This window comes from Caloenas nicobarica, chromosome 13 (assembly GCF_036013445.1).
Source record: "Caloenas nicobarica isolate bCalNic1 chromosome 13, bCalNic1.hap1, whole genome shotgun sequence".
In the NCBI taxonomy this organism is placed as follows: domain Eukaryota; kingdom Metazoa; phylum Chordata; class Aves; order Columbiformes; family Columbidae; genus Caloenas; species Caloenas nicobarica.
In genome coordinates, this window is record NC_088257.1 from 4,475,570 (window position 1) to 4,490,691 (window position 15,122).

The 15,122-nt window shown below is 43.0% G+C and overlaps 1 protein-coding gene across 2 annotated transcripts in view; it reads left to right on the forward strand.

Annotated features, from left to right (window-relative positions):
• The window catches only part of RNF145 (ring finger protein 145), a 39,416-nt gene extending 28,112 nt beyond the window's left edge, over positions 1-11,304 (forward strand). For both annotated transcript variants that reach the window (XM_065643963.1, XM_065643962.1), the window contains exons 5-11: positions 510-745; positions 3,929-4,104; positions 4,446-4,586; positions 5,426-5,608; positions 7,253-7,400; positions 8,095-8,451; positions 9,681-11,304. In XM_065643963.1, the coding sequence (XP_065500035.1) occupies positions 510-745; positions 3,929-4,104; positions 4,446-4,586; positions 5,426-5,608; positions 7,253-7,400; positions 8,095-8,451; positions 9,681-10,124 (1,685 nt within the window). In that variant the 3' untranslated portion in view covers positions 10,125-11,304. The remainder of the gene's footprint in view (positions 1-509; positions 746-3,928; positions 4,105-4,445; positions 4,587-5,425; positions 5,609-7,252; positions 7,401-8,094; positions 8,452-9,680) is intronic.
• The last annotated feature ends 3,818 nt before the right edge of the window (positions 11,305-15,122 follow it).

Below are 15,122 nucleotides of genomic sequence, written 5' to 3' on the forward strand. Positions count from 1 at the left end.
TTGCTGTTTTTGGCCAGTAATTTCTCTTGATGGTTTAAATATTGTTTCTTTAACAGCCATTTGGGACTTCTGATTACTTTTTTTTGCATAGAGGGATGACGTCGTATGGATGGGCTTCAGAAAAGCTACTGCTGCATATAAAGATGCTGATGGGATTTAAGTTGAGCTAGGGGGGTAAGGCAAAAGAGGGATGGCTTGTGCGGTTATCCTCTGCATGATTTATTCCTGGGACATCATATTAATCTGAGTATAATTCTGCATGTGTTTTGGGTTTACATCTCGCTAATCTGCAAAGTGAAATCATGCACTTTGTGCAGTTGGAAAATGGGAACTTTTGTGACCCAGCAGAAGACGCGGAGGAGCCTGGTTTCATAATGGGTATGTCCTAGTTAGAACTGTCACAATATGCTGGATGTTGATAACTGTATTATGGAAAGATAACGTATTAAAATACGTTTTTTCCTGAAGGGGATAATCAGCTTGATTATAAAATCCTGTCTCGTTTTCAGGTCAGCTGGTGGTATGTACGCTCTGCTCCTGCGTCATGAAAACAAAACAGATCTGGCTGTTTTCTGCTCACATGCTCCCTCTGCTGGCACGACTTTGCCTGGTCCCTTTGGAAACCATTGTCGTCATCAACAAATTTGCCATGATTTTCACTGGTTTGGAAGTTCTCTACTTTCTGGCATCGAATCTTCTGGTGCCCTATAACTTGGCGAAATCCGCATACAGAGAGCTTGTCCAGGTAGGACAGCTAATGTAACAATGTTGTTTTCCTTGGATTGAGCTTTTTTTGCAGGAAAGAAAAAAATACTTTGTCTTCTGTGCAACTGTGTTTGTGTTAACTCACGTTTTCTTAGCAAACCCAATCCACAGCATCTTCTTTCATTAATTTATGGTAGTTTATAATTTGTATGGGTGAGCAATTAAGATATTAGCCTGAATTATGTTGCTGTCCACCTGAGCATATCCACTTGCTTGGACTTTGCTTGGTCCTTTCCGAATCCAGGCTAAAAGACAGGATTGTGGCAGAATGGACTTTATTTACAGCTTTATTAAGTGAGCAAGGTAATCCTCATGCATTAATTGCAGTAGCTGTTCATTTCAAGAAATGACTTCTGTATGTGAATAATTTGTAATTATAGTAGAGTTAAATTAGGGGTAATGCTAAAGCTGATTTTTGACTGTAATAATCACTGACTTACAGTGAGTGATTTGGAAGGTCTGTGGTATTTTCTTTAGAACATCAGCATTGCTGAGACCTCTGACAGAAGTTAGGAGAAACAGAGACGACTGATCTCATCCATTTAGTTAATGCTTTAACATCTGATACGTATTTAGTTTAAAAGACACTTTTTTACTGGTACAGAAACATCACACCTAATGTTGTTTATATAAAAATAAAATATATATGCATACGCATCCTTCTGTGTATTTCCATATAAAAAGATCCATGCTCGCTTGACTTTTGACTGATGCTTTTTCAGCTTTCACCACTTTCTGGATTTTTTTTTTTTTTTTTTTTTTAAACCAAGCCACCGGTTTTGTGCCTTCTGCTCTTCAGTCAGAAGCAATCTGAAAACTAACTTGTTAAGCTCTTTCAAAGCCCTCTTTAAAGCTCTTCTTTGCTGTCATATCTGTCATACACAAATAAAAACTTGGCAGTAGCAGGTGTCTGGTGTGCCAAGGTCTCAGCTTGTCATGTTGATCATTACTGGCTGGTTATTTGTTTTGTATGTAATTGGTCTTTGGAGCAGGATTATCCGTCTGTGCTTGTACAGTACCTAGCATGGTCTGATCTTGCCTTGTAGATTTGCTGATAAAGAACTCATTTGGGAGCTACCTGGCAGAGCTTCAATATCTTTGTTTTCCAGTGAGAATAGGAAAATCATACTTAACAGTTTACTTAGCGTGGTAACATTTGGGGTGAAACAGATGGACAGCTTGAAGACTTGCAGCAGGTTGAAACCAACACTTTCGGTTTCCATGTGCATGAACACATGCAGAGTGTTCCTGAAGTCAAACTGGATGCATATTTGAGAGTCACATATCTATTTTTTTTATTAGACACATGTTTAAAACACTTCAGCATCTTATGTTTTAATTGCAAATACATTCCAAGGTGAGGAGGGGCAACAGTTGTTTCTTGATGATTTTTTTGGTCGGAACTGTATTGTAAATACAGCTGTTGCGTAAGTCTCCTCATCTCTAGGATTGCTTTTCTCTTCCCTCCCATCAGTCTTTCACATCTTTCCATGCTAGACTGTGTTACAGTGTTGTAATCAGGAGGAAGAAGCATTCCTTGTACACGGCCTTTGGACACTGATCATACTCCTCCTCATGACTTTATGCAAAGGGCATACAGGTTTTTCCTTGGGAATACAGAGAAAACAGCAAAAACTTTATAATGTGGCACTGGATTTGTAATAGAGTGGTGTATGCTGCATTTCTAAATGCATGTAGTAGAAGGTGGGTTGGAATATAAAGTTGTGTGAGTGGGTTTTGCATTGACAATATAGGAAAAAATGATTTTTTTTTTAAGAGCTTGCTGCTCTTTGCTCGTGTTCCTGAAACAGAACAGGAAAAAAAACATTGGCTCATAGTGTGTTCATATAACTGGCTGCAGCTCCACTACACGTCAAGCTTAATATACTTATTCCAGAGGAGGTTATTGCCATTTTGTCTTCAATATTTTCCTACTTGTTTTTCCACCGCTATAACTTTGTGTAGTTGTTAGTTTTCAGTGATGCCTCCATCCTGGTATTTGCAAGTTTACTACTATTTTAGGGTGGATTTGATTGCCGGTTTGAAATCAGTGGCAAAACTTCGCGAATATTGGGATGTTAAACACCAGGAGTGTTTCCTGAATGTGGCACCACAGGGGAGACAGCCCCACCAGGTGGACCAGGGCAGCTTTTTGTGTCTGTATTTCAGGTTGTGGCTAATGATAGAACTTAAAAGCAGGTCCAGAATCTTGGCCGCCTACTTGCCAGAAATACCTCACGGTTATGAATCTACATTATGAGCGTAGCATGACCCTTTTCCCACGTGGTGGGGCACTCTGCCAGCAGCTGCATGGCGTTGCATTGGTCCCAGGCCAAGGGAGTCTCCTGAGGGCATGAGTGTTTCCTTCACCGATCTGTGTGCACGGCTGAAAGCAGGAGCTCGGCACCATATCCCTGCCAGCAGCTCTTTGCGCGTTGATCAGCCACAGTACACACTGCAGCAGGTCCCACGAATGTAACATCTCTCCTGCTTGTCATAAAAGACTAAGTTGGCAGCTTTTTTAGCATTCACTAATAATTCATACTGGCTAGAAAATTTATGTCATTGTGGGAAGCAGGTGATGAGGAAACAGTAGTTATGAGTGATTTCCTTTTGACCTTTTGTATTAAGTCAAGTTATATGAAGTTCCAACTTCTTGGAAATTACTGCATTGTAACAGTCTTTGCAATACAAAAGAAGTAATTCGAGCTTCAAAGTTTCTGAAATAACTCTTAAGCATGAATTTCAAAACACTTTGTGGATTAGGAGCAGTCAGATGTCTGGTACATGTTCTTTTTAAAATACTTAAAATATCTGAGCTATTATGATTTTCCTTAAAAGTAAGTCAGCAAAAGAAATCTACTATGCTGAAGTGATGTGGCTCATATTTCAGTATCCAGTGTGTGCAACGACATTCAGCTGCACTGATAGTTTGCTGCACACTCAGGTATGTGTCCGTACTTCAAGACAGAGAATGGATCAGCAGGTTATGTGTTAGTGCTCTCCCTTTTGTCACGTTGTAGTTTGGTGTACCACCTCTTCTCCTTTGGGATGGTTAATGCCATGTGAATTATCCTCAGCTTTCCTTGTGGCTTTATTGTTGTTATCAAATCGCAGGTGCTGTGAACCAATAACAAACTGCATTTTTCTCTGTCTTGCCCAGGTGGTGGAGGTGTATGGTCTCCTGGCTCTGGGGATGTCTCTGTGGAACCAGCTGGTTGTCCCAGTTCTTTTCATGGTGTTTTGGCTCGTCTTATTTGCTCTTCAGATCTATTCCTACTTCAGCACACGGGACCAGCCTGCCTCAAGAGAGAGGCTCCTCTTCCTCTTCTTGACAAGGTAATTAACTAGTCAATTAACTAATTAGGTGGGCGCCAACACATGCCAACACGTGCCGCGGGGAGGACGGTGCCACTGTGTGGCACATCTGAGAGGGACCGGGGACATAGCACAGCACAGCCCTGACCAGAGCTGTCTTGCAAAGAACTAACAGAACACCTCTCATCTTTTTCTTTTTATAGAAGGATTCTATGGGTGCATGCAGCTTTTAATATTGTCATTAAGCCAATCTAATTTTGCTTTAAAACCAGCTTGCACAGTTAACAGGACAGGGGGAGAGCTCCTCATGTTGTTTTTAATTAATAGACCTTTTTCTTTTTTTTTTTTTTTCCCCCTCCCAGTATTGCAGAATGCTGTAGCACTCCATACTCGCTGCTGGGCTTGGTCTTCACAGTCTCTTTTGTGGCTTTGGGAGTTCTGACTCTCTGCAAGTTTTACTTGCAGGGTTACCGAGCATTCATGAATGATCCTGCTATGAACAGGTAAGTGCCTCGTTGTGCCTAGGCTCTAAAAAGAAGCAGCCAAAAAGTGATTTATATAGAAGTAATACAGGTTGCATTGTAATTTTTTAACTTACGAGCTCCTTGATATCTTTGACAGGCTTCTGGTCTGCCAGCCTAAGTGTGCGTTGGAAGGGTTTGAGTGAAAGTGCAGCTTGTCACACACTTTGAGAGATGGTTCATTTCTGTAGCATTCAAAGATATTATTTGGGACTTAAAATTGCAGCTAGATAGTGCTTTCATTTGCATGAGTCACTAGAAAATTTTCACGTTTGGATAATATAAACACTTCACATTTCCATGTCCTCATTTACCCTGTAGTCATGTGTGAAACTTTACTAATGGATGAGGCTGCATTGTATTGATTGCCTGTAAATTACTGTGGAAATAGCCAAAATATAGAAACTGCCTTTTCTTAACACTTGTCCTAACTCGTCTGATATGAAATTGGGATCCTGGCTATGACACTACCTTTCTCGGTTATTCCAGCCCTTAACTATAGAAAGTTCAGACCGTGTACAAAAGAATGTTTTATATTTTGGATTCCAAGATGTGGAAGTGAAAATGGTATAAATCGAAGTTGCCCAGGAGCAGTCAACATAAAAGTGTCTTCTGGGGAAGCGTGCAGTACTGGGTGCTCTGTACTTCACTGCATCAAATACTGGTGCTAAGATGTGCTTCATGGAGGTATTAAATCCAGTCTGAAGGGTTGCTGCGGAAACAACTTATTACCTGGTGTTTCTAGATGTGTTTTTCATACAGCATTGACACACAGGAAGACGTGATTGATTGATTGTTCTTTTAACTGTGTTGATCCGCAGGGGAATGACTGAAGGAGTCACACTCCTGATCCTGGCTGTGCAGACAGGTTTGATCGAGCTCCAAGTTGTGCATCGGGCGTTCCTGCTCAGTATTATTCTTTTCATTGTGGTGGCGTCCATACTTCAGTCCATGCTGGAAATTGCTGATCCCATTGTCTTGGCACTGGGAGCCTCAAGGGACAAGTAAGAGACTGGTTTCTAAACTCTCAATGTTCTTTTTAGGAGGTGATAAACTAATAATTGATGGCCTGATTTGGATTTTTAGTAGCTTGTAAAGTTACCTTGTCTTTTCTGTGTGCAGATTTCTTTTCTAGTCTAAATTCTGTTTTTTCCCTCTCTATCCTCCTCCCTCAAGGGCGCACTAACACTTTTCACCATGCTGCGTGCTGGCAAACGGAGGTGACTTTGGTCGCCCACTCCGAGTATTGCACAGAGGTTTCCCTGCAGTCAGTGGTCTCAGACACCTCTTGAGGATGGGAAGTTTCTGGGAGTGACCTTGTGTTAGATATTGTAAAACCTTTTTTTGGTGAGGCTGTGATTCCAAGATGATAGGGTTTACCAGCAGAAAAGAAGAGGTGGAAGACTTAGGTTAGTGTACCAGATGTTCTGACCATGTGGGATTGTTAATTTGTGTTTTGAAGAGCTGTATTGGTATCTGGTGTTCATGTATTAATCTGTTTGTATCTTTGTTAATTGCTTGCGTCTTTTCCTTTTCTGTGAGCTGTAACTGAGGAAACAGTTTATTTTTGTGTAGAGAGTTTGTTTAGCTCAGAGGCTACTTGTGGGCAGTGTGTTCTGCCTGCAGAGGTGTTAACGTCAAATATAGTAACAGAGAGAAGGGGAGTAGAGCCAGGATATGAGCATCTGCCCAGTTTAAGCAAGCAGACAGCGAGTTCTACCTCTCTTCTGCCAAATCTCCCAGGCAGTTCTAAATCAACTAGGCTCAGGATAAATTCCACTTCAGCTCTCCCTTTCTCCCTCACCCACAGACACAGAATTGCAGACCTCACAGTAGCACTCTTATATTTCTTCGGACTGTATTAGATTAGCTGATTTCTGCTGCTGGCGTGTCCACCCAATACCTTCACTTTCTCTATACCACATTTCCAGAGCTAAACGAGATTAAAATAACAACCTGAGGAGCATGTAGAGGTAGTATAGTAAATAACTGGAGATATTCTGAAAGCCTTCACAAATGGGTGGGTGTAAAAAGATGGATGGCGTGTTTAGGTTGGGGAGGAGATTTGGAAGAAGTAAATGATGGCAGCAGAGTAAGGACTGGCAGAGATAAATGTTTAAGTTCCACTACATTTCTTCTTTTGTGATCCCTAAATTAGGGAATATACTTCTAAAGGCAGCAGGATTAAATCTGGTGATGAAAGGAAATACATTTGCTCCATGCAAAAAGAGTTGTAATAAATATGTAATCTGGAAGAACTCTGTTTATATAGAAAAGTCTACAAAGTTACATGCTTATTTAATAATGTTCTTAATTTTAGTAGACTTCCATCTGAAACATTCAGTATCTTTGGTATTTAATTTGTGTAACCACTAACTTGACCCATTATTACAGTTACTGTACGTGATATTTTTGCCTATAATCTTTGTATTGAGAACAAAGGTCAGATGAGAGGGAACTTTTCACACTGTATGTGTTGTAGGGGTGCATGCTGGGAATGAGACTGTGCCCAAGTAAAACAGAAACTCCTTTCAACAAGTGGAAGCCTTGACCAGACATCTAACACACCTGCATCCAGCAGTCAGCCTGTTCTTATTCTGACACTCAAATCTGACTTAAAAAATAAAAACCTCTTGTGGTGTTTGCAGGAGTCTGTGGAAGCACTTCCGAGCCGTCAGCCTCTGTTTGTTCTTACTCGTGTTCCCTGCGTACATGGCCTACATGATTTGTCAGTTTTTCCACATGGATTTCTGGCTGTTGATCATTATCTCCAGCAGTATTTTGACCTCTCTTCAGGTGAGGGTGTTAGCCCTGTAGTAAATGTGCAGCCCTGCATTAACTGTGATCCTGTTACATATGTAAATTATATAAATGTAAATGTTATATATAAAAATCTCTTTTAATCCAGTGTCTGAGGCGAAGGAGCTCCTAGGGATGGGCTGAGAGCATAGGTGAATGGAAGTCTATTTGAAATTGTAAAGCTGGAAGGCTTTTGAGGGCACAGCTATCACAGTAAAAAGTTTGGGGGTTTTGGTTTTTTTCGGTGGGTTTTTTTTGTTTGTTTTTTCTAGAGCACTCATTTATGTATTGTTACCTAGCTATGGCTCTTTGAGAGCGGTATGATATTCAAAACACAGTAGTGTAAATACAGGAAATGTTTCGTACTATGGGTATTTGTTATAACTTGATTTTTTTTTTTTTTTTTAATTATTAAATTTATAAAATCGCCCCTCATGATGCCCAGCACTTTTGTTTAATCAACTCAGCTATGTTCTGGACTCAGGAAAGTACAGAAGGGGACGAACTTGGGAACAAGCTTAAATGCTTTGCAAGGAGGAGTGACTTCATTTGTCTTGAAGTTCAGCAACAATTTGACTCCTTTGGGGCTTGTCTGCTCTCTGTCTGATTTGGGAGCGTGGGCAAAGCTTGAAGGACTTAAGCTCCAGTTCGGAATTGAATGCTGAGCTCATGGTCTTGCACTGTGTTACAGGTGCTTGGGACTCTCTTCATTTATGTCTTGTTTATGGTGGAGGAGTTCAGAAAAGAACCAGTAGAAAATATGGATGATGTGATTTATTATGTAAATGGCACTTACCGGCTGCTGGAATTCCTCGTCGCTCTCTGTGTGGTGGCGTATGGCGTCTCGGAAACGATCTTTGGTGAATGGACTGTGATGGGTTCTGTGATCATCTTCATTCACTCCTATTACAATGTGTGGTTGCGGGCCCAGCTGGGGTGGAAAAGTTTCCTTCTTCGCAGAGATGCCGTGAATAAGATCAAATCACTGCCTGTCGCCACGAAAGAGCAGTTGGAGCAACACAATGATATCTGTGCCATCTGCTACCAGGTAAGAATAGAAGTGTCAAAAAGATTGACTTGAGCTTTAATACCTCTAGACTGTCAAGTTCAGCCTGCAACTAGTAAAATAAATGACTTGAATTATATTTCATGAGTTATATTGTGCTACTAAGTTTACTTGAATTGCCCAGTTTTTTGCTTTGTGTAAATTGATTTGGAGTGCTGTCACTGAGATAGTTTGGATATGTTTAAACTTTCATTCCTTTTTTCCAGTTGCACAAGAAATTCTGTCCTTGAGCTTCTTTGAAACCTCCTGTGTTTGGGTTGAGCTGGTCTCAGCACTAACAGCAAATGTGTCCTTCCTTCATTAGTGGAAGATTTGGATACTGAAAGACAATGTGTACTCAGTAGCTGATTTGTTGTTATTCCATAGAAGCAGATCAGTCTCTACAGACTTTGCTACTTCTACTTCATGCACAATGTCAGTTTTATAACAGAAACCTAATTATGAAAAGGTTAAGGGACTGTCTAAGTCAGCAGATATAAAGACCTTAGAAATTAATGCTGAATTAATAATGCTCTTGGTGTTCCTGCTCCAGCAGGGGGATTGGACTAGGTGATCTTTTGAGGTCCCTTCCAATCTCTAACATTCTGTGATTCTGTGATCTTTATCATGCCTCCAGCTCCAATGTCTTTTTCTCTTGGACAGAAATTGTAGTTTTATATGGCAGCGAAAGAACCATCCTAAGATTAGTAGTGTGCAGTTGAAGTGCAATTGGATTGACTCCAACCTTGATAGAAATTCTTTCAAGAGTAAAACTGCCAGTACCAGATTGAGTGACAATGTTTAAAACACCAGAGGGGTGATTTGTGGGTCTCAGCTGACAGAGTTAGGGTGTCACTTTGTTTCTGGTTTGCTGCTGTTTCCTGTTGTATCTGGAAGTGTGCTGGTTTCGACCTGCACAATTGTTTCTTAAGTCAACTAATCCTGTGACTCTCATCCTACAAAAGCTTTTCTTTAAATGTAATAATACATTAGAAACAAAGCTTTTGGCTAATTTCTAATCCCAGTACTGTAAAGAGGCAGACGCAGCCAGTGTGTGAATTGTTTGTGTATTTGAATGTGGAGGCCTGTTGGTATGAAGAAACATTCTCACTTGCCGGTGACCTGTTTCTGTCCCTGCTGTGGCTGGTGGACCCAGCAGCTGTATGAGATGAGAGGAGAGGAATGGGATTACAAATAATATGATTTTTCTTCTTTTTGTGTGTGTCTTCCAGGATATGAAAACTGCTGTAATCACACCATGTAGCCATTTTTTTCATGCGGGTTGTCTTAAGAAATGGCTGTACGTGCAAGAAACCTGCCCGCTGTGCCACTGCCAACTTAAGAGCCCTTCGCAGCTACCAGGACTGGGACCAGAGCCAGCTCAACAGCCAAACCCTAGTGCAGAGCAAAATACCAGACCTGGAGATGCAGCTGAGCCCCCTGGTGTTGAACATGACAACGGGCCAAGTGTGAAAGGCAGCCCTGTCGAGGGGGATGGACAGGTTGAGGATGGACAGGACAGCCCGAAGGCCTCTGCTGGGGCAGAGGGGTCTCAGAGCTTGGACAGTGACACAAGCCCGCGTGGGGCCAGCCAGGGAGCAGCTTGTGCTGCAGAACTAATCGCAGCCCCAGAGGGGTGTCCAGCTCGAGACCCGAGCGTTTGTGTCCAGCTCTGAGGTGACAAAGGATGAGACGGGAACAAATACATTTCAGAGATCCAAGTTTGACTCAGAAGAAAACCTGTCCTTCCACAGCTGCGAAAGAAGTTTAGCTATTAATGCTGGTCAAAATGTAATATCCCATGCTGATTTTTGTGGGCTGCTTGCTAGCGGTAATTCCAGTGAGATGTAGTAGAAATGACTCCAGAAGCTCTCTGAACTGTGGGCATAGGAAGGATGTCTGGAAATAAATTGCAGTAAAAAAGTGTTTTGGAGACATAGGTGAAGGGTAAGAGGAGTGAGAGGTCTGTGAGAAGTTGTAGACAGACAGACAGAACATGAGCTTTTATTTTGGTCAGGAAGAGGGTGTCACATGCAGCCAGGATATCCACGAGGCATTAAATGCAGAGTTGCTGGTCTGGCTGAGGTGCAGCTTTAGTTGCTGACAAATTTTTTTTTATGGCACGTATGCAAAAATCAAAGATAGAACAGCAGTGATTGTGCTGGAAGATGGAAGCACTCCGTATACGTCAGGTGTATGCTTTGGGTGTTCTTGGTGGGGCAATTGCATTTGAATTCACGTAATCTATAGTGACTCTTGACATTTATGATGGAGTCTTCAATATTTTGATGTATATGAAACTTTTGCTAATAATAGGAACAGTCTGGGCTGCATGAAGTAAACTAAAGCTCTAATGAACACTTTGACCTCTGCTACCGTGTGCAGGAGGAAAGTGCGATGAGTTTTAGGGCACAGAGCAAGGCCTTACAGTACTGTGCTGTGTAATGTTTAATTCTTGCAGCTGAATTAAAACAGTATTAAACTCTGGCGATATTTGCACTTTGGGAATGAGTACATTATTGTGTATGATCAGACTCCGCAAATGCCACTTTTAAAGCTGTTAATAGGTTTGCACCCTTTTTTCTTTGACATGGACATGTCCATACTTAAATTTTTACATGCGTCATGGCTTCAAGTAGAACTAGGGACTGGGGTGGGGAAATAGGTGGGAGTAGGGAGCAGGCAATTTTTTTATGTGAATTTTGATATTAAGAGAAATTAGTCACTTATTTATACGATAGGCTTGACTCAAGTGTTTTTCAAAGTCGGTATTCCTAATGTGAAATGTGATACTATTTTATTTTTAGTAGTAAATTTGGATGTAGACTGACAGACATAGCTGAATGTCTTAATAAATTACATTTGAAGATTTTTACACCTGGTCGTGTGATTATCGTACTGAAATTCCGTTAATTAAGTATGTGTTGATTGACTCTTCTGCAGTAGTAGCTTTCTATTCCCCTTGGAGATCAGTGGAACTTCTGATACCTGCTTTCTCCCCCATTTCCATTTCAATGCTGTGTGTTCTGGTGGTACCTCCTGCCCTCCCCTGGTCCTCGCCACCAGATCTGCACAACACACAACAGCACAGCACGAGGCCCCTTTGATCCTGGGGGCCGTGGGGGCTGCTGCTGAGCCCCCAGCAGAACCCAAACCTTTTTCATTCTCACCTTGACAGGATGGGAGTATCAGTTCCACCATCCTTTCATTCTGTATCTCAGTTTTGTTTTCTTGCACGTTGATCAGAAATTTAGGTTTACCACGTGCTTTAGTGAGCATTGCAAAGCTTTTATTAACTGGTGGGTGTGTTGGGGACGGGAGAAATTGTGAGAATTTTTTTCTTGAACTCTCCCTCCTGTTAGTCAATGGTCTGGAACCTGCTCTTCTGTGTCTGCGCTTCTGTGGAATGGAGCTTTTGTCAAGAAGATGTTTCATGTGTGTCCAGGCTTTTAACCTACGGAATTCACACTGTTTCTATTCTAGCCACACTTAAAAATCTGTGGAGGTGGGAAACGGAGAATGTCTGGGCAGCACTTTAGTATTGTGAAACAAAGACTTTCCCTCAGTTCACAGAATACGTTCTTGAAGGTCCTCTGTTAAACCCTGCTTTGCTGTCCCTGGGTGCGGAAGGATCAGCCCAGAAGTTCCTCATGCCAGGGGTGGGAGGTTTTTCTTGGTGTCAGATCAGCTCGAGGGAGCAGCAGTTCCCCGGGGAACAGCTCAGCAGAGCCAGCCTGGGTCGGGCTGGTGGGATGGAGCTTGGAGGGGCTGTGGCTGCTGGGCAGACGCCTCGAGATAGGGAGCAGAGGAACTTGTGCTCATCTAGAGTATTCATGTGAGGACAGGAGGGAGTCACGGGAGTCATCAGCTCCATTGCTATCCCACTCAGGATGTCACGTCACTTTCATAAATATAGGAAGTGGTGTTGTAACAAAAAAATAAGGTTTGCCTTCACTGTTTATGCCAAGAAGCCGTTTCTCAGCCTGACTGATCTCTTGGCAGTGAACATTTTAATTTCTACCTTAAATTATTTGTATCTAATTGGTAATGCAAAAACTAGAGGAAAGGACTATGGATTTACACCGACATCGCTAAGAGGTAAGTGCGTCTGGAGACTGCTCCTTGAGAATCAACAGACCCACAGCAGGTTGAACAAATGCCCCGTCTGCTGGGACGGCGCGTCGGGAGCGTGGATGTGGCGCTGGAAAGGAGCCCGGCAGACCAGGAAGGTACGTGCTCTCTTAGGAGAAATGAAGCTGCAAGATGCCCGCTGGAGTGAACCACAAGCAACTGTTGTGTGCTGGAGAAGGTGCTCGAAGATGTGGAGGCTCAGGCAATCTCAGCTGAGTTCTGCATCCTGGCGACGGGTGTGACGAGGTGAAAACGTCTCTGACGCACCTTTGTGACTGTAAGAAGGATGTTTTCAAGAGGGAAGGGAGAGAAAGGAGGGGAGGCTGCTGGCCTGGAGAGATCATAGGAATAGGGCTTTGCTTGAAAGGTGGAAGTTACCTTCCTTGGGTGCCAACACTGTTATAAAGCATTGTTTGTAAGAGCAAGTTGAGGTAGAGTGTGTATGTTCATGAGGCAGAGCTGACCGGTTACTAACATCTGCTGGACTAGAAAGTTCAAGGAGGGAGGGGAGTGTGTGTGCGTGTGTTCACTTTTGCTTCATTTTTGGCTTTGTTTTCTCCAACTCAAAAATGCTGGCAGAATACCATTTTCTGAAAACTAGAGACATCTAGCTCTAGCAGAACTCCAAAATAAGCCTGCAAGGAATGGGAGTGGGTGGGCAATAAACACTGATAAGCCAAGCGGGCTGTATCTTACAGGTAAGGATGTTCAGGGATGAAGTGAGAGCTGTCAAAACTCACAGCAAGTTAGATCTTGCAGAAGAAATAAAACTGTGTAACTTGAAGGGGGGAACTGGAGAAAAGGGGGCAGGGCTGCTATGGGGGAGCAGGGAGGTAAGGAATGAAGTGAACCTCCTGTCTCGATGCTCTGTACAGCATCGGGGTGAATGGTCCTGATCTCTCAGCTTTGGTGCAGAACTCCCCCCTGGATGCGGCTTGCTTTGAGCTGATTTTCTCTTTCTCTGCAGCTGTGCATGAGTAAATGGGGAAAAAATGTGTTTTGAGTGTTTATGATCAGGGTATAACTGTAGGCTGAGGCTTGAAATCATTTTCATGCGGACTCCTGATGGTGGTGTGATTGACGACCGTTTGGACTTGAAAAGATGCTTCCAGCCAGGTGATACAATGGGAGCAGTTGGGATTTTCATGGCTGGTTGGTTTTTTGCTGGAAGCGGCAGCACTGATCGCATGGTGCGATGGTGTGTGTGTCTGGTCAGTCCTATCGACTATCCCAGTGTTGCTGATTTAGAATCCATTGCTCTGGGCTCAGGGAAATGTTATTTACACAAGGTGAGATGACTCCATGAGAAGAGCAAACAAGTCTGTGGCTGGGAATTTGAGTTGAACACCTTGGTTTGAATTGCACTGCTCTCTGCTCCCTTGGCTTTTGGCTATTTTGCAGCATAAAAATCTATTTCCTTCCCTGTTCCTAGTGAATCACTTCATTTTATGCCAAGGCAGAGAGTTCTTGAAATGCACAAGGTTTTCCAGCATGGGAAAACCCCTTCTTTGAGTCCTCCTCTTCCTGATTAATTTTAAATTCAATTTCCAGGTTACCTCAGTCCTTTTCCTAAAATAGACTGGAGTTTGGGCTTAAAGTATCTGAATGTTTGAGGACAAAGTTGTAACATTTTTTCCCAACTGGCAGGGACAGTCGAGGGGTTTGATCTCAGTTTGTTCAAAATTCAAATTATCTCTAGCAAATAGGATAGAAAATACAAGAAAGTTGTTATCAGTGTGTAAAACAAACAAACAAAACCACAAAAAACCAAAAAAAAAACCCAACCACCACACTTGGGAAGCTGAACTGGCTATTGGAAACATGTGATGTTGTTGGGAAGCCAGTTGTGTTCAAAATGAAAATAACCAAATTAGAGTGAAACTTGCTGGATTTTGTTTGGGTCAGGAGAGCGAAGGGCAGGAAACGCACTCCCAGGGTTTGAAGCCGGCAGCGCAGCCCGTCCCAGCACGGGGTGGTGATCGCCGGGCTGGAAGTTCTCGAGAAGGAGCGGTCCATGGACCACTGCTGGTTTCATAGAATGTCCTGAGCTGGGAGGGACCCACAAGGATCATCGAGTCCAGCTCCTGTCCCTGCACAGCACAACCCCACAGGTCACCCCGTGTGTCTGAGGACGTTGTCCAGTCTCTTCTTGAACACTGTCAGGTTGGGGCCGTGACACCTCCCTGGGGAGCCTGTTCCAGTGTCCAGCACCCTCTGGGGGAAGAACCTTTTCCTAACGTCCAACCTGAACCTCCCCTGGCACATCTTCCTGCCGACCCCTCGGGTTCCATCCTTGGTCACTAAAGAGAAGAGTTCGGTGCCTGCCCCTCCTGCTCCCCTTGTGAGGAAGCTGTAACCGCCGTGAGGTCTCCTCTCAGTCTCCGTTTGGTTCACACTGCTCTGCGGAGGGCTGTGGAGGTGGCTCGTGGATTGGTGCTGGCTTTCTTCCTCCTGCGTGTTGAATTCGTATGAAGAGATCTTTAATTTTCCAGTACTACTTGTCAGGCTCTGCAGTGTCTGGAGCTGCACAGTAGCTGAGTCTG